The sequence below is a fragment of the Musa acuminata genome, chromosome BXJ1-2 (genome assembly GCF_036884655.1).
Source record: "Musa acuminata AAA Group cultivar baxijiao chromosome BXJ1-2, Cavendish_Baxijiao_AAA, whole genome shotgun sequence".
NCBI lineage: Eukaryota > Viridiplantae > Streptophyta > Magnoliopsida > Zingiberales > Musaceae > Musa > Musa acuminata.
Window position 1 is genome coordinate 27,918,334 of NC_088328.1, and position 24,163 is coordinate 27,942,496.

Genomic DNA, 24,163 nt, shown 5'->3' on the forward strand with positions numbered 1-24,163 from the left:
TCATTTGTATACAATCTCAAAATCTCCTACCACACATTTCCCAACTATTTTAACATACTAAAAGCCTTCAATTTTTATATTATTTCTGCTCAGAAGCAACCGTTCACCAAAGTTCCGTGAAAACATGCGTTCCCATTTGCACATAAAAGGAACGGAAGCAACAATGCAATATTAAGATAGGGGAAAACACATACCATGATCAAACTTCTGCTGCTTTTATCATTAAAAATATTTTAGCTGTTTCCCTTGCAAGAATACGAAACTGAAGACAATGCTGTGGCTCTAGAAAATGGGAACCATGCAAATCAAATTGCTTAAATAAGCCTAGATAAAATAAATGAGGCCAGCATAAACTTACAAAAGTCTTTAATAAATGAAAGACTCATGAACATCATCGGATTCATCACCCACCATTTCATTTCTAAATAGTACTTTGAGGTAAGGAAGGAACTTTGGAAGCATGGGTAGATCTGCGAGGTTGACAGTCATCAAGTCAAAAGCAATACAAGTTCTCTGCATGTCGGCCTCATTGAACACGGGAATTTTTGGATATCTCTGGCTAAAATGGGTCAAGACAACACGAAATGCACCCGCTGATTTGCCAACTCCAACCGCTTCCTTTGTTGTGCTATGGTTCTTTGCAATCGCTTCATCTTCCATGGTGTCCTCAAATGTTGCCTGTAGCAATAGAGTATAATAAGTATCGGGAAAGTAATTCTGTTGAGAAATATGGATATGATAATGACAATAATGGTGACAACAACTGGATTATGATGTAGGATATCCTAAATTCAGAAATATAATCAATAAAAGTAAGTTTTGAGATTGATTATTGGTCACGAAAGATTGATTAAACAAATATGATAACAAGAATCAGTCATGGACCAAAAAAGTAGCGGAGAGTTGTAATTTGTCATGCACAAGTGATAAAAGGCTGCAAACTATCAGGTAACTACATGCATAAAACAGACAAGTTGCTATATGGGCACTGGGCATGAGCACAGATTGTAAAAAGATAAGTTACAAATCTTACATGTGGATTTAGACATAGTGGATAGGCTTCTTGTCATCATAATCGAAGAAGCATATACTTCAAAGAAAGATTGATCATCATGCTGGAATATATTTTTTCTAAATCCTACAAGTCTATGATTTTCGAGCAAACATAAGCACGTAATTTCTACTATTTCTTTATCTAGCAAACATAAGTTGTGTGAAAAAAAATGATGCCCATAAGAAAATCTTTGTCTAGCTACTACTATTTCTTATCGCTGTAATTGCAATTTGCATATTGCAATCTCACAAATAATTTATTTAAATATATGATTCTTAAAGAATTATGAGCCAAATGACCATAATAATTAAGCAACCAGGAATGCATGTTGTTGACCCACCAAGAGGCGAGCAAGAATATCCATAATCTTTGCATGCTTACCTCATGAATCAGAAGTGTTGCATCACGAGATGCATTTATCAGTGCCTGACAAGGCCTAGTATCACCCGAATAGACAAGCTTCCACCCTGGAATAGTTTTTCCCAAACTATTAGGCCTCTCTGCAGCCTTTAAAACAACACCAAATGCCTGTGGGCAGTGTACAACAGGGACACTGTATAAAAATTCGAGACCTGCTTCGGAGAGCAGTTCCTTCAATCTCATTAAAACTGGCAGAGCAACAGCAGTATCAACTGGACTCCCAGGTCTCTTCCAATAGCTCTGCATTTTACTATGTGGAGCAAATAAACTAGATTCAAAATGACGTGATGCAATATTCTCTGCTTCTGAACCCCCTCTATCTGAATTTTCAGGAAATTGACCTCTAGAATCAAGAGAACCATGAAAATCATCCATCGATGCCTCTAAAGTGTGCCTACAATCCAAGAACTGCATATCAAGATCCTCAAGTTTAGAATATGCATCGAGAAATCTCTTCAATGGTCTTGGCCCAATCACGAGTAAAGGTTTATGGGGAATATCCTTCAGCAACTGACACCGGAGAGCTAGTATTCTGGCTAGGCCAGTATGATGGTCTGCATGGATATGGGAAATCCATATGCACTTCAAACCTTTGACCGCATCATCAGCCCCTTTTATGCCAAATCTGAAATACAAATAGGATAAAACAATCTCCACTCTCAAAAACTATAAAAACAACATTAAATTGCAAGCATAAAAAATTATTGAACCCACCTTCTTTTCAGCTGTCCTAGAGTTCCTTCACCACAATCAAGAAGTAAACTTCCCCTGGAGAAAAGATTAACAAATATGGAACTGACATTACGGTATTTGGATGGTTGTGATGAACCAGTACCCAGAAGGACTATCTCCATGTCTTCCCTTGATATGTTCTCCAAGCAAGCAGGAATATCATGTTCATCTTTAAGATTATCATTCCATCTATCATTCAAACAAGGAATATCCTCTTCAGATGAATCTCTCCCTTGTTTTTCTGCATGAACATTATTAACAGAAGAACTTGCACTTAACCACGGTTCTTCCACCATGATACAATTGTCATCCTTTTCAGACTTAGATAGTTTAACTTCAGCAGAACTTTGCTGAAACTGGTTGACATTCTTAGAAACATCTGCTATTTCAGGGATTTCAGAGAGAAGGTGTGCAATAACCTCCTCATGATTGAGGGAGTCTGGAATAGCAGACCTGTCCAAACCTAGTTGAGAGTATGGACGCAAATGAAACTGAGAAACAAATGAAAAAGATATGTTACAATATTATATAATTGATAAAGATTATCTTTCCTGTAATTTATATACTGTAAAATTCTTAAACTTGCTGACAGTGTAAAGAAATGCAAAATCTTAACACTTAAAAGTGGCTGGAAACGCAGAAAATTTAGAGGAAAAAAAAGCACTACATATCTTAAGAACAACAATAATATTCCTCACAAATGCATCATCATATATCACCTATCAATTTTTTTAAGATAATTAATTTAAAAAGATACATCCAGAAGTAAGACATATCAATTATCAAGGATACCTAAAATTAGGAACCAACATTCAACAGATATGTGCAAGTGGGACAAAAAAAAACATAAAAGGTCGCTTTAATGGTCTTGGTATCAACACGTGGCTTCAATGCACCTACAATTATCTGATAGCAATCAGAAGCCTTTAGATGCATTTAGCTAACACATAAAAAAATATAAATGAATGGTGAGGCATCTATTGCAATTTTGCACCTTGCGGAAGATCTATCCAATACAAAAGACTAGACATATATGGGTAGCCAAAGATACCATGGAGTCATAAAAAACAATGACAGCTGATTTCAGCTAGGGAAGTATACTTACCAACAAATAAAAATTTAATGAGAATGCCATAATCACAACTTTGACATTAGCAACTTAGATTTTCTTGAAAGCATAAAAAGAAACAGAACTGCTAGCAATCAATTAAGATATATTGCAGTATAAACCATAGGAAAAGTAGCATTGTTTCAAGCTAAACAATAAATATATATATATTGTTAAAAGTACATAAAGGTCAACTAGGAGTTGTGCCCATGTTACCACTTGCCATTCTTTTGACTTCTTCCTCATCCCTCTTTTTTCACCCAATAGAACTATAGAATTTCCAGTAACTATATAATTATGTATATTGAAAATGTTTGGAAGTCTAACAAATGAAACATGAAGATGAAATCCAAGAAAAACATAGTTGCTGGTTTTTCTCGACTTGTAGTACATCAGAAGGGCTTTTCAATCTCACATGTCCATTTTGCCCAATAGTCAATATGAAAAAGTATTGAATGATGACAAAGATAATGCATTCAATTACAAAGAGAGGACCCATCCAATTGTAAACCATAAACATGCCTATTTAAGGAATTTTCTTTTCCAAGAATTTAGTATACTCTTTAAACAATGACACCAAGAGTCAGAATCTTAAAGACAAGCCAATAGGAAAGATGTTATTCACAACTTCTCTAAATTCTGGTAAAAATAAATCACATCTGATTTCTCCAGAGAAACGTCCTCTTATAAATGCATCTTTATTCTAACAACCAACAGAATCCATATTTTTGGCACTCAATCTAAATTCTAATATATTCTCTGCATGAAAAATCAAGTCCTTAAAATCATTGCTACTGTGCTTCCTCTAGCTTTGCTGATGACCATAAACCAATGTGAAAGTAGTTATTTTTGGATTCAAACGACTTCCCTCCAGATGCTATATATGCAGATTGAGAAATGATAATCTAGGTTGATAATTATTCATAGATGCAAACTACTCCATACCTTAAGAAGATTTTCAGCTTGAATGATTTCACATAGTGTTGAAGAAGAATCCTGGTAATGAAAACCCGCAATTCAAATCTGAAAAAGTTAAAAGTAACGAAAAACTGAAACCTGGGAGGACAATTTGTACTAATATATTCTGAATATACCTCACATAGTTCATTGGATTCCAAAGATAGGTCATTTGTCTGCTGAGAAGACCAACATCCACGAGCTGGAAAGAGTTGAGGGCATAAATAGTTGAGCTGTGATGAAATTCGTGCACTAGATTTCAAGATAGGAATTTCCATATTTCTTCTGTAGAGGAATAATAAAATATTTGATAGTTAGAACCAAATAAATCCATGCAACCAATTGTTAGCCCTTCAAGTCTAAGATGTTAAGAAATGCAAAATTGGAAAAATAAACGCAAAGCTCACAATTATCTAAGAAAATATTTGATGTGCAACTGAAAAGTTCAAACTATGGAGATGCCAATTGAAAAGTGTAAGGCTAGTCACATAGACAACACAGAGTATTTAGTACCAATGATTTCATCATGGCAAAAAATTATGTACAATAATCGGTTTATGCAGCTTAGCTACATCCTGCATCCTCAAATTTGCTTTTAGGATTATAAAAAAAGAGATTGGAGGATGTTATACTGATGCAAGCTATTTACATATCATCAACCCATTGCATATTCTATAATCTATATAATCATTGGTCAGGCATGCATGTCATAAGCCTAACAACCCTGACAAGAAATGGCATCTTTCAAATATTAATGTCATTGTATAGAGGACAATGTCATACATGGAAAGGGACTCAATGGTGCCAATAACAAGATATTTCAAATATAATATCATGATGTAAATGCCATAAGTTGGCCTCATCAAACTACATAATTAGCTTTGTTGTCAAACTCGTTCCTGGATAAATCTTCGTGTCTAGATATTACTAGCATTGGCTACAAAAAAATAAAGAGAATATTTAAGTTTGTTGTTCATCTATGTCAAGGTAAAATTGAGGACCGGAGATGATTTTTTAAAAAAACAATGGAAACTCATAAGTAATTTGCTAATAAGATCAAAATCGTTGACAGTTAAGAGAGGGCTTAGTGGTCATTGTTAGAGCCATCAAAATATTGTTCTTGCTCCATTTTTCACCACTAAGTTTACATATTCTCGTAATCATATTGTTCCCAATCATCATATAGCCAGAGGGCACTAAAGCAGGATTAACAACACAGAGAACTGTTTCTTAGTACAACACACTATCTTGTATTAACTATTAAGCCTATTGATGAGTATGTTTGCAAGTGAATGTTCTTAAGAAAAGCTATTCACAAAACCATATCTTACATTTCATGCCCTGCCATGATGTGTTGTGCAGTGCTGAATCTTTTCATCCATTTTTGATAGTCTGCACTTTTTGTCACAATAGCTGGACCCAGGTGAATCACACAATTCACGGTTTTAGTATTCTCTTTTGGCTGATGGTCAGAATCTCTATAGTAACAATTAAGCGATTCTGCTGACAGTAGTTCAGCCATATGAAACTTTGTGGGGCAATCCACCAGAAGTATAATAGGACCAGGGGATGATGCGCCAAGAACATCACTTGGATGAACCTACACAAGAAATTTAAGAAAAGCTTTACACCCTATATACATAAAGCATGTATAATTGACATAAAGACAAGGTCAAAAGCAAAATGGAACAAACAAATATTGGTCTTCTCAGGAAGATTAATTAGTGTATTCAATAATATTGCAAGGCAAAGAAGAAAGAGTTATCTACAGAATCATGTAAAGGAAGGCAAAAATCTAAGACACAAGTAAAACCAAGGTACATTTAGTTGATCAGATACAAAATTTTGCTACAAATGCTCAAGTTCAATAAGGTCAAACCGTAATGTTGAGGCGATCTGACATGACTGAGTTCCCAAGTTGCAATTCACGATATTTTGGCCCAGGTTTCAGCCCAAGAGCTGCAGCTTTAACAGGATCAAATTTTCCCTTTATTTCAGGTAATTCGCACGCATAAATCACAGCAATGTCACCAGGCTTCGGAATTGATCCTATTTATTTTGAAAATTTTGTAAACATGGGTATAAAAATTTGAAAACTAATGTACAATTTTCTTCAATAACCGAGGAAACCAAATCTAGAACACCTAGTTATACATCATACCATTGGAATAGTTTGGATTTAAGGGTATGGAAGATATACAGACAACCTCATCGTCAATTATAGTAATTGGATCTCGAAACTTGCCAAACTGAGAACTTGAGAGCATAGTTCCATCACCATTCACTGTCACTCCAAAGCTATGTGCATGAACCATCGCAGCATTTGGTATGAATGAACGCATTGCATCAACTAGATAGTTAAGATCAGAGGGCCCCCATATGTTGACCTATACAAATTTGCACACAAGAAAATAGTTGCTAAGAACAGAAAAAATTGGAGTTGTTGCCATGAAACTAAATGAATCATTTAACAGTGTAACAAAATTAATGGAGAAATTGGAAATGAACTGCTCACCGACATTCCTTCTTCTCCAATCCCTGCTAAAGTGAGCAGAAGACCTGTATATAGGATTAGGGAAAACAAACTTTCAGTCTTAGATTCTGTCCCTAGATGATCTGCTACTTGAATTTTTCAGTTATAATCCATTCATTCACAGAATTTCTTCTTAATGACCTCTCAGAAAATGAAAAAATTTAACAACTCCAAATAATCAATCCTTTACCTGGAAGTCCCCCTGCAGTTTCTGAGCAGACACGTGTAAGAAAAATGTGATCTATCTGGGTAAAGATGGAATCCAATCAGAAAAATGCAGAACACAGTAACACACTGCTATAACCATAAGTGAAATATTTGGATGTACTAATTTATTTATCTTAAGTTTTAAGTTATTAACAATCTCAAGATAAAAAAAACAAAATTATCCAGATGAATAAGGAAAAAGAGCCAAAAGAAAATCAGGCAACAGAAATAAAAGATGTGGATAAAAGGAAGGAAAACTAGTATAATTAATCATGTATAAGTTACATGTTTCAAACAGCAACATAAGCCAACTATCATGAACATTCCATACCTTTGATAACTTTATCTTGTGCTCCGTGCAGAATCTCTGTAATCCCTGATAACCATACATATTTGATTCTGAATAAGTCAAATTAAAAAAATAGCAAAAAAATAGTCCAGATATACAGGAGAATTTAGTTATGAGCAGCTCATCTAAGAAACAGTTTCCCTTTTCATTAAAAAAAAGGACAGAAAATAATATCTCAAGCAAAAAAAAGATAAAAAAAAATGAAGGTAATTGTGATTGATAAGTCCTGCAAACGATATGCTACATGAATATCATATGCCACTTATTTCTGTCATCATAACATACAGTTACAGTTCTAACACTATTTGTTAGTTAGGATACATCTAAGAAACACTGATATCCAGAACAACTTTGTAAAGCCTTTTCTCAGTAAAATTTGACTAAAAACTTGCATTTAAAATTGTAAAGTTTTATCCAACACACCGATACATGAGGACATCAAATATTTTAAGCACAGGAGTTGAAATATCATTAAGAAAGCAAACCAATGTCTCATAATGGTATCCTAGACAAGTCAGATTATATAGAAGGGGAGAAAATTGCATCTAGTCTGCAGAACTACCAATATGTCTCTACTTTGATAAGTTAGCATACAAAATGCGACTTTAAAGTAAAAAAAGAAGGTGCCACGGTGCACAGGGATCCCACCATTGCTGGCCTTAGGAAGAGTCCCTTTTTTTCCATTTGCAGTCTTACTCTGCAGTTAGAGAAATTGTTTTCATGAATCAAACACTATAACTTAAATAATAAAGGAACAACCTTAGCATAACACCAAGGCCCACCTTTTCAAAATATGACTTGAAAGTATGTAGCAATCTTTGTATTCCATTTGAAAATAATGTATTACTTCTAAATTGCATACAGTCATGAAAGGTTCAACATATTTCTTCTGAATCCAATAATTATTTATAAGATTCAACATCAACATAGAAAAAAAATCTCTTAAACTAGAGGCAAAGATAAGTTTTAAGTAAATTTTGAACATCACACTTTTGTCAACCATACCTCACCAGCATTAAAGATGAATCTCTGCTTATCAAAGAACAGCAAAACTGATGGCGATGTATCCTGTGTGTCCATCCCAGTTCCCAAAATCTACGAAACAAAATCCAAAAGTGAGGGAGAAAAAGGCATGCCGAGTTGTCAATCAGGTTCCAGAAATCCATAATGGCAATATCTAGGGAAATTTTAAAATTAAAGAACTTTCAATCCCTAAAACATGAACAAATGTATGAATATCTCAATGTAACAAAATCAACAACATATAATAGCCCAAAAATATAGCATTGTCTGACAACGACAATAACAGATCAAAACTCGAATCATCCATGCAATAGCACTAGAAAAGGGAAGAAAAAGAAAAATCCCTAAGAACAAAAGAAAGCTGCCCATTTAAGCAATCACATCATTCTCATACTCAACTATAACTTGGAGGAAGATCCTAATCCAATTAGGTTAGTATCACCTGATTTGATTTGACTAGGTGACTTAGCATAGGCTAATACCGTTTGCTTTGATCTCTAACTAAAAAATTGTTGGTCATATGGATAATGATTAGAGAAAGAGAAATAGCAATGAAGATTGGTCACGTGGTCCGATTTGACTCCGGTGCTCTTGTGCCATCCTTCCCACAATCCACGACAAAAACCCAGACATCTAACTTCTTCATTCAACTATCTAAATGAAAGAGAATGACAACCAAGCAACTTGTTTCTTGAATTGTATTGCCACCAGTCCCTCGAACAATCAATAGTACAGAAAAGTAAATGTTTCAAAAACTCGGCTTTCAAGAATTGCCAAAACAATACAGAAATATATATATTTTCTGCCACGCAAGAAGTACACCAGAGAGTAACAGGAAGCAAGATTTACGATATCCTCTGTTCAAAAACTCATGAACAAATCAAAGTCAAACCCATAAACAAGAAAAGAAAAGAAAAATCAAATCCTTTTACCTGAACATAACATATTGTGTTAACAGGATTCAGCTTCCGGGTCTTGAGTTGAAGAGCCTTCGGTTTGTCGCTCTTGTCCCGCCCTTCCGCCCTTCTTTTGTTAAACCCTAAAGTTTCTTCCTTCCCCTCCATCTCAGGCGCTCTCGCCCGGTCTCTTTCTTCCCTTAGCGTGCTTGCCCGACGCCTCTGATGGAAAACACCTCCACCACGGCTACCTCCACCGCCAGAGGTCTTTCTTCCGCCGCTGCCGCCGCCGGTGGGCCTTCTACGCCTCGCACCGGAGTAGCAGAGGGCAGTGAGAGGGGAACGGGGGGTTAGGGGCGGCCTGGGAATGCAGAAGAGGGAACGGGATAAAGAGTACCCAAGGAAGGAGCTTTTGGAGAGGGGGGAGGAGGAAGGGAAGAGGAGCCTAAGGCTGGGTGGTGGCATTGTGTTCTATTGCTCTCTTCCTTGCTTCCTTTTCAAGGGTCGGCGTTCGGAGCATGGAGAGGGCAAGCAGGAACGGATTGGGGACGCGGCAAGGCCGATTTGACGGTCGATTTAAGACCTGATTTCAACCCAATTTAAGGTGTCATTTAAACTGGCTGTTAATATTGACCGCACAATTTTGATCTGGTCCAACCTCACCATTTAGGCTTGGTTGGTTCGAGCCCGATTAGATTAAATTGATAAAAGAGATTCGGGTTAGGTTCATACTGTTCAAATAATTAAAGAATAAGCTTTTTTTTATTAGTATGGTGGAGATCATGAGGGGGTAAAGCACGTGGAGGTCACGTGTCAGTGGCCGCACTGAAAGAGGATTGGAGCTGAGAAACCGGCGGATGGCGAGGATTCTCCCCAAGGCTGCCGCCGCCGCCGCGGCCTCCATCGAACTAGCCGGCCTCCGCTCGCCATTCCTCTCCTACTCCTCCTCCGCCGTCCCCCTGTCCACCGGTGCTGGCCTCTGCTCTGTTCCTCTCCGTGGGCCCTCTCCTCCCTGCGGTCGTGGCTGCGGTGAGCTCTGAGTTCTGTGATATCCTAAACCTCTAGCTCTCTATTCCGCATTTTTCTTGATCACTTGGAGACTTCCGATTGCTCGTGTGCTTGGTGAACTACTTAATCTCGGCCATTAGTTTCGCTTCAAGATTACATCTTTTTCCGAAAGAAGCGTGTGCATTATTGTTGGGCTGGAAGATGGCATTAAATCAGGCGTTCTTACTGTTTTTTTGGGTAACGGTCTGTCATTCGCTGACTTTCTCTGAAATGCCGCAATTTATTTTTTTAATTACTGAATTCACACACTGCATGCAGTATTTGTTTGGTAATGCACGCCGAAATAGAGATTTCAACTCAAGATTACATCTTTCTGCGGTAGGTTGGTGTCTTTAGCAGAAATCACCACCGCTGGGTTGAGAATGCTGGTCCTTGCTCTTTGATCACAAGTCTGTATGTGATGGACTGTTTCTTTGAAGCAAGCCATCGTTGTTAAATTCAGCACTTAAATGTGCTGCTTCTGTCTTCTTATTGGGTTTTACTGAGCCTCTTTGCTTAATTGAATGGGTTCTACGGGACCTAACGTTAGGTCATATATGTCACCAGAACTAATACTTTTTTTGCACCATCATCAGCATCAACTTGAATTTGATGTCTGTTAATACTGGAGCAGAAATTACATTCTCTGTGCTTCCATGCTATTTCCTGTCTTCGTCCGTAGTAAATTCTATTGTTCTGGTATCATTCACCTATACATCAGGATCAGTTTTTTGGGATAAAGGCACCAAGATTGATGAGAAAAGCAACTAGTATAAAGGCCAGTTTTACCAGCAACATGGCACAATTAAGCACCACTGTTGGTGAAGATGAGACACCTTAGAGTGAGTCAAAAAGGATACTAGAATATATTGCTGGAACATAATTTATTTCATGTTAAAATATTTGTTTTCCATTTCTTACATGAGCTAATGCTTTAACCATGCAATTTAATATATGTTGATGGACAGACTATTTTAATCCTTGTTTTCCTAGGGTATGCAAGAATTATAAACATGCAAACCAAACCATGGTGTAGCACTGAGGCCCTCTTTTCTGAATGACAAGGTTTCTGTACAAAAGCTTCAATTTGAAAATGTGTTCTGACCAATATACATGCCACAGTATCTGTCTGAATAGTGTCATATTACCTTAATGATAATTTCTTGTTTCATGGGAACAGGTTTGCCAAGACAGTGGATCTTATAGAGGCCAGAGGAACAGCAATGAGGGATACTGACTTTGTAAAAGGTGGCAAAACAGTGATTGTTTTTATCAAAGATCCTGATTATTATAAGTTTGAGCTTTTGGAAAGGACCTCAACACCATAGCCCTTGTGTCGACTTTAATCACCGTACTTCTCCCTAAAAGCTAAGGTTATTTCTAGATCAGCATGTCGTTTTTTGGGAGGAAATGTTCGATCCTTGGCTATGTTCATGGCACTTAGTTTGGAGCTTCTCCGCAAACAAGGGAATGCTGAATTCAAGGTAATTTGTTGCACCAACTTTACTGAAGTCTACAGAAATAACATCCTATCCTGTCCAGACTAAATTGTTTGATGTTTTAGTATTAACTTCGCGGTTAACAACTTTCCTTGCTTGCATAAATCAGTAACATCACGATACATTTACTAGCTTGTCATAGAGGGGCTTGAGAATGAAGGATCATATTGTTCTGCAGGGCTTTGTTGACAATATAGATTTTGCCATAGAGACAGAGCAATCAATGGCCATGAATGAGTTTAGTGCTGTATCTACATCTCAAGTGAGTGCCTCTCACTCAACAGTGCCGGTGCTGGACCAATCTTGCAAAGCATCTGCATCAGATTTCACTTTGTACATGGATCGTCTTTGTATATACTTCTAATTTGCATATGGTTTGCTATCGGTTGTAAAGTTGCAGTTTCTTAGCCAAGTACAATGAAAGTTCAATCATGGAGGATGTTCTATATTTTGGATTGTCATACATTTACCTGTCTGTTGGAGTCTATGTAAAGATCAAAGGAACAAGTAACTTGCATTGGAAAAAAAAATTTCAAGCATTTTCTCAGTTTAAGAATGTTCAGCCAACTCTAGCTGATGCTTCATGAATGTCTAAATTCCTTAGAAACATATGTTTTGGTGAACACCAATATCATAGATTTTTATACAGCATGGTAAAGCTTCGAAATGAAAATATTATTGTCATCCAAATATATAGTGAACAACACATTTGTTTGATTTGTTCAGCAGTCATGCAACACTGAGAATTAGGGTTCCAAAACAGACTTCAGGAATTGGATAGGACAGGAAGAGAACTACACCATTTTGTGAGCTGTATATAACTATTTTATACTCGAATGTATTCATCTATTTTTTCCGAAATATTTTCTTCAAAACACTACATTTCTTCTAGATAACATTTCCATGAAGACCCAACCGCTTTAATATCTTTAATTACTTGAGATTTACAATGACATGTATTCCTCACCTGAAATGACACAGTTTGGGCATCGATCCCATAAACCACCACCTGTATCAATCTATCGATCAATCTATTGCAAACATTGCACCACTTGAATCACCGACAGTCATAATTTAAGCTCTAAATCGAGTTCTTGGGAATCGCATGAGTTCTGACTGATTGAACCAATGGAGTTGCATTGCTTATCGTGATGACTGCTGGTCTGCATTGAGTTCCAAGAGAGCAAGAAGATTACGAAATGTTTATGGAGGAGGAAGATAAATGATCTGAGTCCAGCTAGATATGTAAGCCACACCTCCATGCTTGGCTCCAAGAGAGGCAGTGTTGTAGTCGGTCTCACTGCTCGATGAAAGAAAGAATGATACGCACTATATCTGGTGTCCGTCACTGCGGTGTCTCCAAAGCCGATCTGAAAGAGAACAAACCGATCCATTCGATCTTCCCATAAGATCTAAGAAAGTAGAATTTGTGGAGTGAGGGTGCAGAAATTAGTCTTCTTTCACTTTATTTCTATCGAAGGTTGGCATACCACTGAATTGGGGCGAAGATCGAACAGTGAAGATGATGGGGTGGCAACCGATGACGAAGAGGGAGATGGTGGACATCCCATTTGCACTTGACCATTGTCGACCTGCTCGAAGACAAGCATGAAGGAACTACTCGACAAGGGAACAAAACATTAGACAGGGAAAAGTGAGGTAGTTGTCATCGAGGAAGACCTTTTCGAGATCACAGTCCAATGGAGAAGGGTAGCTTCCCATCATTTGATTCTGTAATATGATCTTCTCCAACTGAGCCACACCAAGGCCTCTTTGAGGCTGTTTTGGCTTCTCCATATTGTTCTTCTTTCCCCTCCTCGAGGACCCAGCAGATCTCCCACTTCCTAATCCCAGCTGCTGTGTATAGTTCCTGCTTCCCATCAGTACTTCACCACTCAACACCAACCTATGAACAACAGAAGTGTATTTATAGATATATAGATAGATAGATAGATAGATAGATAGATAGATAGATAGATAGAGAGAGAGAGAGAGGAAGGGAGACGTAAAGACAGCTACTCAAGTCTCCTATTAACGTAAGATGCCCCAAAGGTAATCAATCAACTCATTGCTTGAATGAAGATCTAAGTGTAATATCTATATATTTTTCTCCTGCTGCGTTCCCTTTCTTTAGTAGAAAAGCTTGAATGCAGCAGTCCCAAGAAGCACGATATGCCAAAGTTGATCCTTACTTTGAGCCCAGTCATGCACATAAAAATCAAGATTCATATGTTTGAGTGGCCAAAGATGATCCTGTAGGATTATGTCACTGAAAGATCAACAAAAATCCACAATCTTTGCAAAAGATTTATCATAAGATCCATGCCTGATGAAACCACAAACAAGTTGAGCTCCAAGTGATCCTTTTTTTTTCCTCTCTTGTAAAAGCACTCAGACGCAAAATATTGACACATTCCCCGATGAGTACAGCATCAAGAAGCTTCGCTGGGAGTTCCTTCCACGGCTCATTTCATGTGGGGCAATATGAGTTGCATTATCTTTGACCAATAGGAAGTCTCACAGGAAAACTAAATCAAGATTCTACATTTCGAGTCAAACAAAGGATTTTTATTGTACTTGGATGAGTTCAGCTGTCACACGTAACAATGCCTAATAGATCATTCCAAGTTCGCTTTACTCACAAAAAAAGGCCTCATAAACTACTGCAAGACATTGATACCATCACATATAGCATACTTAAGGTTTGAGAGCAGGAAAGTGGGGAAAACAAGGGCACGGAGAAAACCATAGAATAGTAGGAAAGTGGATACACAAGATATGGCAGGCTGGCGAGGAGACATGATATCTAATCCAGATTATACCCACATGAAGTCCTATATAATATGTTGGGAATTAGATTTGTTCAGGCTCCAAATTATAATCTAAATCCTCCATAATAAACTAATAGCAACACTGTTCACGCTGCATACTAGGTTATTACTCCTCGTGGCTTTGCATGGTTCATAAAGAAAGTTTGAGACCGAGTGATTTCATGAAGGGCTTCTACGAGGATGCATCGATGCAATAAAGACTAGATAGATTGACCGGTCTATTTTACTCCTCGTGGCAGATCTATCTGAGTTGTGCTCGATATAAGTCACAGCAGTCAACCAATGGCAAGATGTTGTTAAGGTCTTCGAGTAAACAAAGAAGAAAACACAAGAATTTAAACCTTCTTGCAGCCAGAATACAACTCGATCTTCTTCGACACTGTAAATCCATGCCACACTGTAAGTAGATTATTACAAGGCAAAGTAGAGGAATAGAATGCGAAACACAACCTTATATTTTGGTATCTGAGGGTTTAGATCTAACTCAACATAATCTAACTTGAGAAAGACATCAAGAAAAGTCCCTTTTTCCCCATGAGATGAGTCGATAAGATAGCTTCTGAAGCGATCTATGGGGTTGTGCTAGATTAAGATTCCGAGAAACTAAAAAACACCTGATGGAGCTGTCTTTGAACACTACTTTTGTTCTCCCCAATAAAGTCTCGTTCGTTCTCTATTCAATCTTGGTTCATCCCAATGAAAAATGGGATCCAACCATGGTGAGGTTTCATGTCATGTCCTCTTTAAGGAAGTCAACGTGTTCACAGTCAAATCAGTGACCTATATACCATATCCAGAGTAGTGTTCATCACGCAGACAACATCTAGCGTGGAATAAATAAATACCCTTATTCAAATCATCCATGCATGTGGTAGGTCCTCAAATTACCAACACAACACAACAACGGAAGGACTGCTTGATTCCTTACGACTCTATCTCATATTGACACTTAAAGTCTTGTTGCAGAAAAGCTTGGTTCCCTTGCCGAGTAAGCAAAGAGATGATGGTGTGGAGGTTGTTCCTCTGTGGCAGCCAACCATTGATAGCTTACTGTGATCCTCTTCCAAGATGATGGTACCTTAAAAGCAGAAAATATTCGAGAGGTTATGATCCCAACGTATGCATGGCATATAATTTTATTAAGAGCTTGAGTTTATTGACATTTGGGTCAAGGTTTCAATTCTGACATTGGCAGCACCATCTTAAGCATGCATTCACACAGAATCAAAGTTTGACCAATGTTCTTTTAAAGATTGGCAATTTAATAGCTAAACTTTGACTCGTGTATGAAATATAAGAGATTGCCTCATCATTATATATATTCACTAGATGACTAAACTATAAATGAAACAACTAATGGCCAGATCAAATTTATCTGGTCAACTAGAAATTGGATGCTAGTTCAAACCAGAAGATGTCAGCAAAGTGAAGACACTGGGCATGAAGATATAAAAGGTTGTAGAGGAAGCATATAGTATCCAACCCAGATTATACTTGTATATTTATGCAATCTTTGTTGAGACCTTGAGACCTTGCTGATCTTATCCAGGTTCCTAATGAACTAACTCATTACGGAAACTACTGCCAAGGGTGTACAAGCCTCATGCATGGCAGATCTAACAACGATGTGCCGCCAACTTTCATAAGATCTTTGCCTTAACCTCGGTATAAATAATTATCAGGTAAATCTCATGCTTGCAATATCTTCTGGAGTGTAGTAATCAGGAATAGTTAGAATCTTTGAGATGTTAATGGTGAGCTTCTGACAGAATAAGTGTACTGTACTAACACAGATGCTACATAGGATACAGAAATAGCCACATCAACGGAAGTGTATACACTGGACAAGCCAAAACAGTTCCATGCAACTTTAGTTAGAGTGATGAGGCTTGGCATGAATCATACCAAGTTGGATTCAGACAAAATGGGCTCCTCAAGATTATTGTTTTACTGCAATGAGGGGGGAAACCTTTAGTCGAATGAATAGAAGAAGAAATAGAGACATGAATTTGATCCTGAAGGAGATCATATGAACCTCAATTGTCTCGCAAGGCAAGACTTTAAGCCACCAAGGTTGTTCATGACAGCAAAGTTCTGTCAGTTGATCTTATCAGCTGATGCTTGCAACATGAAAAAACACTTGATTCTTGCTCCACAAGTAAATAGATTTACTTCTCTCAAAAAAAAAAAGAGAAAAGGTTCCATAAGTGTATTATAGACGAATTATTGATGGAACGATCCATGAAGCTATTGCAGCTATTATTTTAAAGCCTAACGAGTATGGCATGGTCATGTAGTTTAATGCAGGTCAAGCAACTGGTCATAATATATTTGCGCCATGTAGCATCGGAACAGTAGGAACCAATCAGTGCTTCTCTTGCTCTTCAATCTGGCCAATATATCTAGAGAGAGAGAGTGTGTGTGTTCTGCCCATCCTCCCACCTGGAGTTGTTTGACTTTTCATGGCGAAGATCCTTGAATGGGGTGAAACAAAGTCGCATGTAGAAGACAACGTGCCTCCCAAAATTAACACATGCCGTTCGACATCTCATGCGGAGAGCAGTGCGTTGACTTGACGGCCTTCTCAGAATCTTGTGCATTTATGATGTGATGTGATAGCCTGATTTGTTCTTTGCTTACGACTAACTGAAAAGGGTCAATTCGTCCAAAAACTTTCAATTTTTTTTCCATTTGTTTACTTTACATAGGTAGCTTATTTTCTAAAAAGATAGTGAACCCTTTACCTCCGTACGTTCTCTCGTCGCCTCACCTCTCGTATACTCTTTGTTGCATGCCCTCATCTATCATCTTGTTAAAATAGAGCATCAAAAGTAAAAGGTTTCGATAATGGGGGGTTCAAGGAAATAGGGTGAGATCAGTTGGAGAGAGGGTTAAAGGGTGATAATGGAAGGGGTGAAGCTTATGACAAAGGGAGAGAAGGGCACACAAGATAAGGAAGACACCCCCACGACTAAACGATGGAATGTACGTGGGATTAGTAGGAGTAAGAGTTTGACGCAAAGATTATGATAATAATGTTATCAAGTGGGCTAGGGATCAAGGTCCCTCGATAGTTATATTCAAGATCAAGACTTCTATGACATTAGCGACAAAGGAGGACGACAACGATAAGACACGAAAACAGCAAAGCAAAAGTGGAGATATAAATGAGGGTGCGAGAACAACAACGATCGATAAATGGAGATCAGGGTATTCTTATTTTTTAGAAAATAAAGGATATTTTATAGGAATAAATCAAAATAGAATGCTGCATGAAAAAAAATAAAAACATGAAGTTTTTATTAAAAAATTCTAATTAGAAAAATGAATGTGGATTGGATATAAAATGCAGCATAGATTCAGTGTTAGATAAACCCTAGATGGTATAAAGTTAATACTTTATACAGCTTAAATTAATCATTAATATACTTTAGATAAGAAATAAGTTGGATTGGGTTGTCCAGCTCGGGCTAGTAACATATGCCTGTGGTTTGACTTGACTCGACCCGCCTATCGCGAGCCTAATTAAACTCGTATAATTAAAGATTGGGTCATAATTTGGGTTTAGACGGGCCAGATTGCATTGAATTTGATTGATCGATCGAACCCAGTTAGATAGGGGCTGGTAAATTAAAGTGAAGGCATGTCATCATCGCTAGATAATATTACATGCACTTACAAAGATTAGATTTATCATGCCGGGTCGGATTACGGTCGATATAAGATTAGATTCTATAGAATGGGCTCTATGGGTTTGGGCTCAGGTTGGGTCGAATTGAATTCGGGCTATTATTAGACAGACCACTTGACCAAGGAGGTCGTGGTCGAACCCAATCCGAATCAATCCCCGGAATTGTGGACGCAATGTAATGATGCGCGCATCACGTCAACATGTACGTACGCCCTGCGCGCATCTGACGTCGGGTCATGCGTCCACAGTAACGCCCCCTTCTGGCATCATCCGACAGCATGATGGCAACTGGGCCCTGGCCTGATTTGATATGATCTGACGGCTGGCAGGTGCCCCATCATGGCTACTCTGCGAATCCCCAAGTGCTCACGATGACTTCTCCCTTTACAGCTTAAGAAACTTGAAGCCGCTGAAGAAAGATTCACCTTTGTACACCATCAAATCTTCGTCGTCAGGATAAGAACTCTCCCTAATCTCTGTCTCTGTCTCTCTACAGTTCTTAGACAATGATGAATAAGGTGGAACACGTGCTTATCTTTTGGCAAAGCAATGAACCAGATCAAACATCTGTTTCTGAAACAAGGTCGCCGTATGGTCAACAGGGAAAGCATTAGTTCCCTTGGTGGCCACTGTAAGAATCTATCAATGGTGTTCCCTCACCCTCACATTGGCTCTCTCCCCCGTTCATTGCACCTTGCTTCATCTTACAGTTACACCATCGTTTTCTTCTTCCCATCCCCACTGTTCATGCTTTGTGAGGGACATGGAATTAGTCTGGGTTCAACTACCTGTGGAATCCTTTCTCTAATGTGTTTTTAACTACGTCGACTGCTACGAATGGATGCCAGTATTTGGTGTGGTTGATGTGCAGCTTCGTTTTAGAAGCTTCAGAGGACCCTACTGGTAGGCAATGAGAAGTTCATGTAATTTGCCAGAGCACAATATGTGCATACAACACAGCACGTTACAATGCTTCAAATGGCCATCGAAAGTGGAGCAGAGCATCATTCCGGTGGAGGAAGAAAGCCTCATTAACCACCGCCACCACCACTATGCCATATTATATTCTGGATGAATGATGGTTTCAGAACCTGTGAATTATTCAATGGACAATATCATCAACCCTAGACAAGAAGGTAATGAATGCAGGTCCCCACGAAGAAACAGCTCTCCTATAAAGCTGGTCACCATGCATGTCCAGTAGTACTGCGAAGAAAAATGCCTGAATGGAAGGATCACCAAACTGGAAGGACCAGAAACAGAGAGTTCAGTCATGAGGACTTACAGATGAACAGTGACCCGAGTGCACTGCAAAGTTGTCTTTACGATCCCTGAGAAGTTTCCAACCCGAGACATGCAGCAGCAGCATCTGCACCATCTGAGGTTAAGTGGCAGGTTCTGAAACTAGGTGTGTGGATTATGAAGAGTAAGAACATCAAACTGACCAGATAAGAGCAACAGGCAATTGTATCCAATTCATTCACTGACATTGATTTGGGAACAAGTACACAAAAAAAAGCTGCCTTTCGATAGTTTTGTTCCAACCAGAGGTGGTCGTTGTTGGGTAACTTTGACTTTGATTGTTAGGATTAGGACAAGAGACAATAGGGCCTTGAGAACTACAATTTCAAATAGGGAACTTCAACTATAACAGTTGCAGACAGCAAGCCAAATGTTTAGACAGACAGTGATAACGAGACATGCGCAAGTACTGAACACGCAATCTTACAAACTACAGAGCTTATGTCCCTAGGGAATCTTAGAAAGCTAGCACGAAGTCTTAGTCCATATAAAGCAGAAAGCCATGGCACATGGTAGATGTAAGAGAGTAGCCAAGTGATCTTGTTAACCCTTTCAGTCTCAAGGAGGGCTCTTCTGATTTCAGTTTAGGGTCAGAAGCTGATCCTAATTCGGTTCTTGCATTTCTCCATGGCTCTTGGAGCTGCAACGAAAAAAGCCACACTTTGGTTAGTCCAAAACCCATGTTTTCACCAGCATATATAAATTTACGATAGATGCAAAACAAAATTGACTAAGACAAGTGACAGTTCCGACAAAATTGACTAAGACAAGTGACAGTTCCGTCGAGAAAATATATATTGCTTTTTAGTGAATAAGTGCCGGTGCATCATCACCTAGCATAGCTTGACAACAAAGATAGTGGGCAAGATAAAAAAACACCCGAGTTTTGATCAGTGGGTTATAATAAAGTCGAAAGAAGTTAGAATTTAATAAATACACTAAAATTATAGCATGCAAGCTAAAAAATTCCACTTTGAAAAAAGTTCAAATAGACAGTTGTGGATACAGAAATTCAGTATATTAATCATGTCTACTTGTGCTCACCAAGTCCAATTGCATCTGAACCCTTCATAATCCTCATCCTCTTGCAGGAGTTGGTGAACATCCTGAAATTTAAAGTCAGAAGTAAAATACCAGAGTCGGTGATCGTTCAACAAATGAGATGCCAAATCTGGCACAAAAGTCAAAACAATCCTGGCATAAAGAATTCTCAACCTTGAAGTCTATAATGAGGTATGAAGCTAAAAGAACAAGTTCATTAAATTACCATAATCAACGCTGGGTGCTATTTTATAAGTATGCATATTATGTTTTGCAAATTACATTTATCTAAAGTTAGTGGTCACCAATAAAATATACAGAAAAAAAGGGAAATTTTGCAATAATAATAGAAGCTCACACACAGCTTTTGACTATAGCCAACGACACCAGGTATTTTCTTTACTTACTCCCATGGTACATCGCCGACAAGCATCCAGTCACCATCCTTGTCTTCATAAGTGAGCACATATTCAGATCCATTCAGAAGATCCGTCAACCTGCTCTCAGATAATCCATCTCGGCCTGGTATTCCATGAGAACCACACTGACCTGGAGTAGCACCAATTATAAACACAAGTAAACTCCACCACATGCCGATACAATCTTAATCATAATTTTCAACTCAAGAAGAAAGAAGAAAGATTAATAATTCTACTTCAGTAATAAGAATTAACACAATTTTTCAGAGCATTTTATGAAATAAAGCTGGTATGACACTGTTATTAGAAGGACTTGTCAAACGAAGAAAGGAACTTGTAGGAGAAAGCTAAATGGTCATTTGATTTGAAGAATACTGCCAAAACATCAGGGATATATTTGAACTAAATTTCTTTAACAATATAGAAAAGGTTGTGGATCCTCTCGAACGGTGCCTTTTAAATAGAACTATCCAAATCCCACATCAGCCATCCACATATAGATCTCATCCGGCAGGGATCTAATCTTCTATTTAAAATACAAACAGTCTGATTATAATTGAATCAGTAAGAGAATTGGAGAGAATTCCAACTCAAAAGGAAAAACAGTGAAACGTAAAAAACCCCTACTTGTGTACTGCGTTCAATTATCACTCAGGAGAATGGAACAGAAATATATGATCCTAAATTCCCATATGTACATATCGTGAAAAGAAGACAACCATACAAAATTATCATGGGCTATCTAACTCCATTTTTTTTTATGCATAACCAAAATGGCGCTAGAGAAAAATAACAACGAAGATTGCAGAGCTGAAGGCAAAGAATAATCCTTCTTTCATGTATATCACAATAAAAGAATGAGTTCAAAATAGTGAGAAATCAATTAAGGCAAACTGATTACAAAGACATGAATATTTTCTGAGTTATTACAAAAATAGTGAAGAAAAGCCAGAGCTCACCAATGGTGAAGCAGCTAAACATCTTCTCGAGTGCCGAGGAGAGCTCCTTATAGTTGTTGTATGCTTTTAGGTCGACTTTCCGGAGGTACGGTGCTCCATCCATGCTGACCTTAACGTAAAGACATCCTGGACCTTGTTTTTCATCAGCATTTTCTTTGTCCTTTGATGGGTTTGTAGCCATCGTGTTTTTACGGTAGCTACGGATTGGTGGCCAACCGACCACCTGTGCCCTGTTACAGTTTATTCACATTGTTAGACATGCGAATGAGATCTGAAAAAATTAGCCAAGTTGAATCTTGTTCCCGATATGGAAAATTTGTGATCCTTCAAAGCTCAAGGAGGCAAATTTAAAAGGCAGCATAGTTAATCATAGCTCATAAACTCCTAAAATCAACAAAGTTTGTACACTCCTAAAATATAACAGCAAAAGAGGAAGCAATCTAAGGTTTTTAGTTGATGCAATCCATAGAACAAGAAATAATAAAACAATAAAAGACTTCCATGATTCCTGAACCAGCAGAAAAGCAATACAAAATGGAATCCCTCTTTTTCCCCACAAATCTGTGACAAACAGATGAATTGTCAGCTAAACATAAAAGAAACTGTATGCAGTTTAATCTAGCACCAGGATCATCGTGTTGGGTCAGTAAGTAGCAAATCAAACTAAAAAGAGGAAAATAAAGTTCGATTACATAAGACGATTGTGAAAAGAAGGTCAGCAAGATCAAACAATATAGCGAAACTGGAAATCGAGGATTGCTTGGGTTTACAAATGATAGAACTCTTACCCACGGCAAACAAAGCCTGTGGACAAAATGGTTCACAGAATCTACGGCCGAAAATTAGTTTTTCTTTTTTTTTTTCTCGTTCTCCATTTTTCGATGTATTTAAGAGACATATAATTAAAAGAGACATATGTAAGAGAAAAAGCATCACCATCCTAGAAGTTTGAACAAATCAAACATACTTCTAAGAAAAGCACTCACCAAATGCTGAGGAGGAATAAAAAGATTACAAATTTCCGCTCAAAATTCCAGCTTTCTTGCAATCCGAGAAACTCCAACAAGTTGGAAGCACTTACTTGGCAGCAGGCGCCACGCCGCGATCATTCCCAGCGGAGTTCCCGACCTGTCCAGCGGCCTTCCTCTCCTGCCCGTCCGCCTTCGGCGCCACATCTTTGCCAGCGTTCCCGTGCCCGGACAGCTGCCCGCCGCCGTCCTGCCCCCTCGGCGAGAACAAGGCGCCACCTTTCCCGCCTTCCACCTCGGATCCACATCCCCCGGAGGCGAGTTCCCACTTCCCGGCCCCGTCGATGGCGTCGGAGAACCCGCGCTTGGCACCGGAGCCGAACACCTTGGGAAGGAGCCCCAGGGTGAGGCCCACCTTCTCCTTCCGGTCGGGTGACTCCGATCCGGGGAGGCCCAGCCGCAGCTCCGTCTCCTTCAGGTTAAGCGCCCCATCCTCGGCTGCGCCGGCAGCGGCTGCAGCAGAGAAGGGGAGCTCCGACAGGCCTATGTAATCATGCTCGAGAGGTGGTGACATTAACTTCCTTGAGGAGCACCAGCGACCGTTAAAAGTGATGAGCTTGCGAACAGGAACAGAGCAAGACAGAGTGCGAGTGTGGTAAGCGTGAGCTGATGGAATATCCCAATTGGTGTGAAGGTGAGAAGGAAATAAAGATGAAGGGGAGAAGGAAATCTAAAGCTTGTGCTGGTTGGCTTCAATACTTTTCCACACTTTGTATACACAAAATACCAATAATAATAATAATAATGTTTATTTATACATCAAATATCATTTCTAGACAAGCCTAAAAAGATCTTTATATCGAAATTATCTAAAACCTTTGATCCATCATCATCTGCTTTACTTGTCAGCAGCACAACTTGTCCTAGAAATGGAATAGATAGAAGAAGGAAGTTAATGAAAATATGATAATAATGACAATACTATTATAAAACAGAATTGAAACAGTAATATTTTATTGATGAAGCAATCTACCGACAACTCTCTGTAAGTTTCCGGCAGTATCTCAGATGACTTTTTCTCCTTTTTCTTATTTTATGACACAAAATACATGACATCCTATCCCTCT

General features: G+C 38.5%; 3 protein-coding genes and 1 long non-coding RNA gene across 7 annotated transcripts; 1 reads left to right on the forward strand and 3 right to left on the reverse strand.

Annotated features, from left to right (window-relative positions):
* Positions 1-196: 196 nt before the first annotated feature.
* LOC135607141 (tRNase Z TRZ3, mitochondrial-like) lies at positions 197-9,846 on the reverse strand. 3 transcript variants are annotated; one of them, XM_065098718.1, is made up of 14 exons: positions 9,316-9,468; positions 8,366-8,537; positions 8,009-8,057; positions 7,343-7,387; positions 6,995-7,049; positions 6,787-6,830; positions 6,433-6,658; positions 6,151-6,320; positions 5,603-5,871; positions 4,409-4,556; positions 4,260-4,310; positions 2,189-2,697; positions 1,436-2,099; positions 197-678 (listed from the first exon to the last, which is right to left on the reverse strand). In XM_065098718.1, exons 1-14 carry the CDS (start codon positions 9,326-9,328, stop codon positions 367-369), a joined length of 2,727 nt encoding a protein of 908 aa, XP_064954790.1. In that variant the 5' UTR covers positions 9,329-9,468; the 3' UTR covers positions 197-366. The 3 variants fall into 3 exon arrangements, with proteins under 3 accessions (XP_064954790.1, XP_064954797.1, XP_064954784.1); XM_065098725.1 differs by having other exon boundaries at positions 8,366-8,455; positions 9,316-9,455; XM_065098712.1 differs by lacking the exon at positions 8,009-8,057 and having other exon boundaries at positions 8,366-8,455; positions 9,316-9,846.
* Positions 9,847-10,090: 244 nt separating this feature from the next.
* LOC135613054 (uncharacterized) lies at positions 10,091-12,372 on the forward strand. Its single transcript, XR_010487179.1, has 3 exons — positions 10,091-10,308; positions 11,507-11,810; positions 12,004-12,372. It is a non-coding gene; the product is annotated as an uncharacterized LOC135613054 (long non-coding RNA).
* Positions 12,373-12,479: 107 nt separating this feature from the next.
* LOC135613059 (protein SPEAR1-like) lies at positions 12,480-13,991 on the reverse strand. 2 transcript variants are annotated; one of them, XM_065110011.1, is made up of 4 exons: positions 13,506-13,991; positions 13,316-13,417; positions 13,082-13,237; positions 12,480-12,988 (listed from the first exon to the last, which is right to left on the reverse strand). In XM_065110011.1, the coding sequence occupies exons 1-4, from the start codon at positions 13,704-13,706 to the stop codon at positions 12,893-12,895; spliced, it is 555 nt and encodes a 184-aa protein (XP_064966083.1). In that variant the 5' UTR covers positions 13,707-13,991; the 3' UTR covers positions 12,480-12,892. The 2 variants fall into 2 exon arrangements, with proteins under 2 accessions (XP_064966083.1, XP_064966090.1); XM_065110018.1 differs by having other exon boundaries at positions 13,082-13,195; positions 13,506-13,967.
* Positions 13,992-19,959: 5,968 nt separating this feature from the next.
* Positions 19,960-23,946, reverse strand: LOC135607161 (auxin-responsive protein IAA17-like). The gene is made up of 5 exons (XM_065098751.1): positions 23,150-23,946; positions 22,069-22,298; positions 21,098-21,239; positions 20,694-20,755; positions 19,960-20,289 (listed from the first exon to the last, which is right to left on the reverse strand). The coding sequence occupies exons 1-5, from the start codon at positions 23,608-23,610 to the stop codon at positions 20,240-20,242; spliced, it is 945 nt and encodes a 314-aa protein (XP_064954823.1). The 5' UTR covers positions 23,611-23,946; the 3' UTR covers positions 19,960-20,239.
* Between the last annotated feature and the right edge of the window lie 217 nt (positions 23,947-24,163).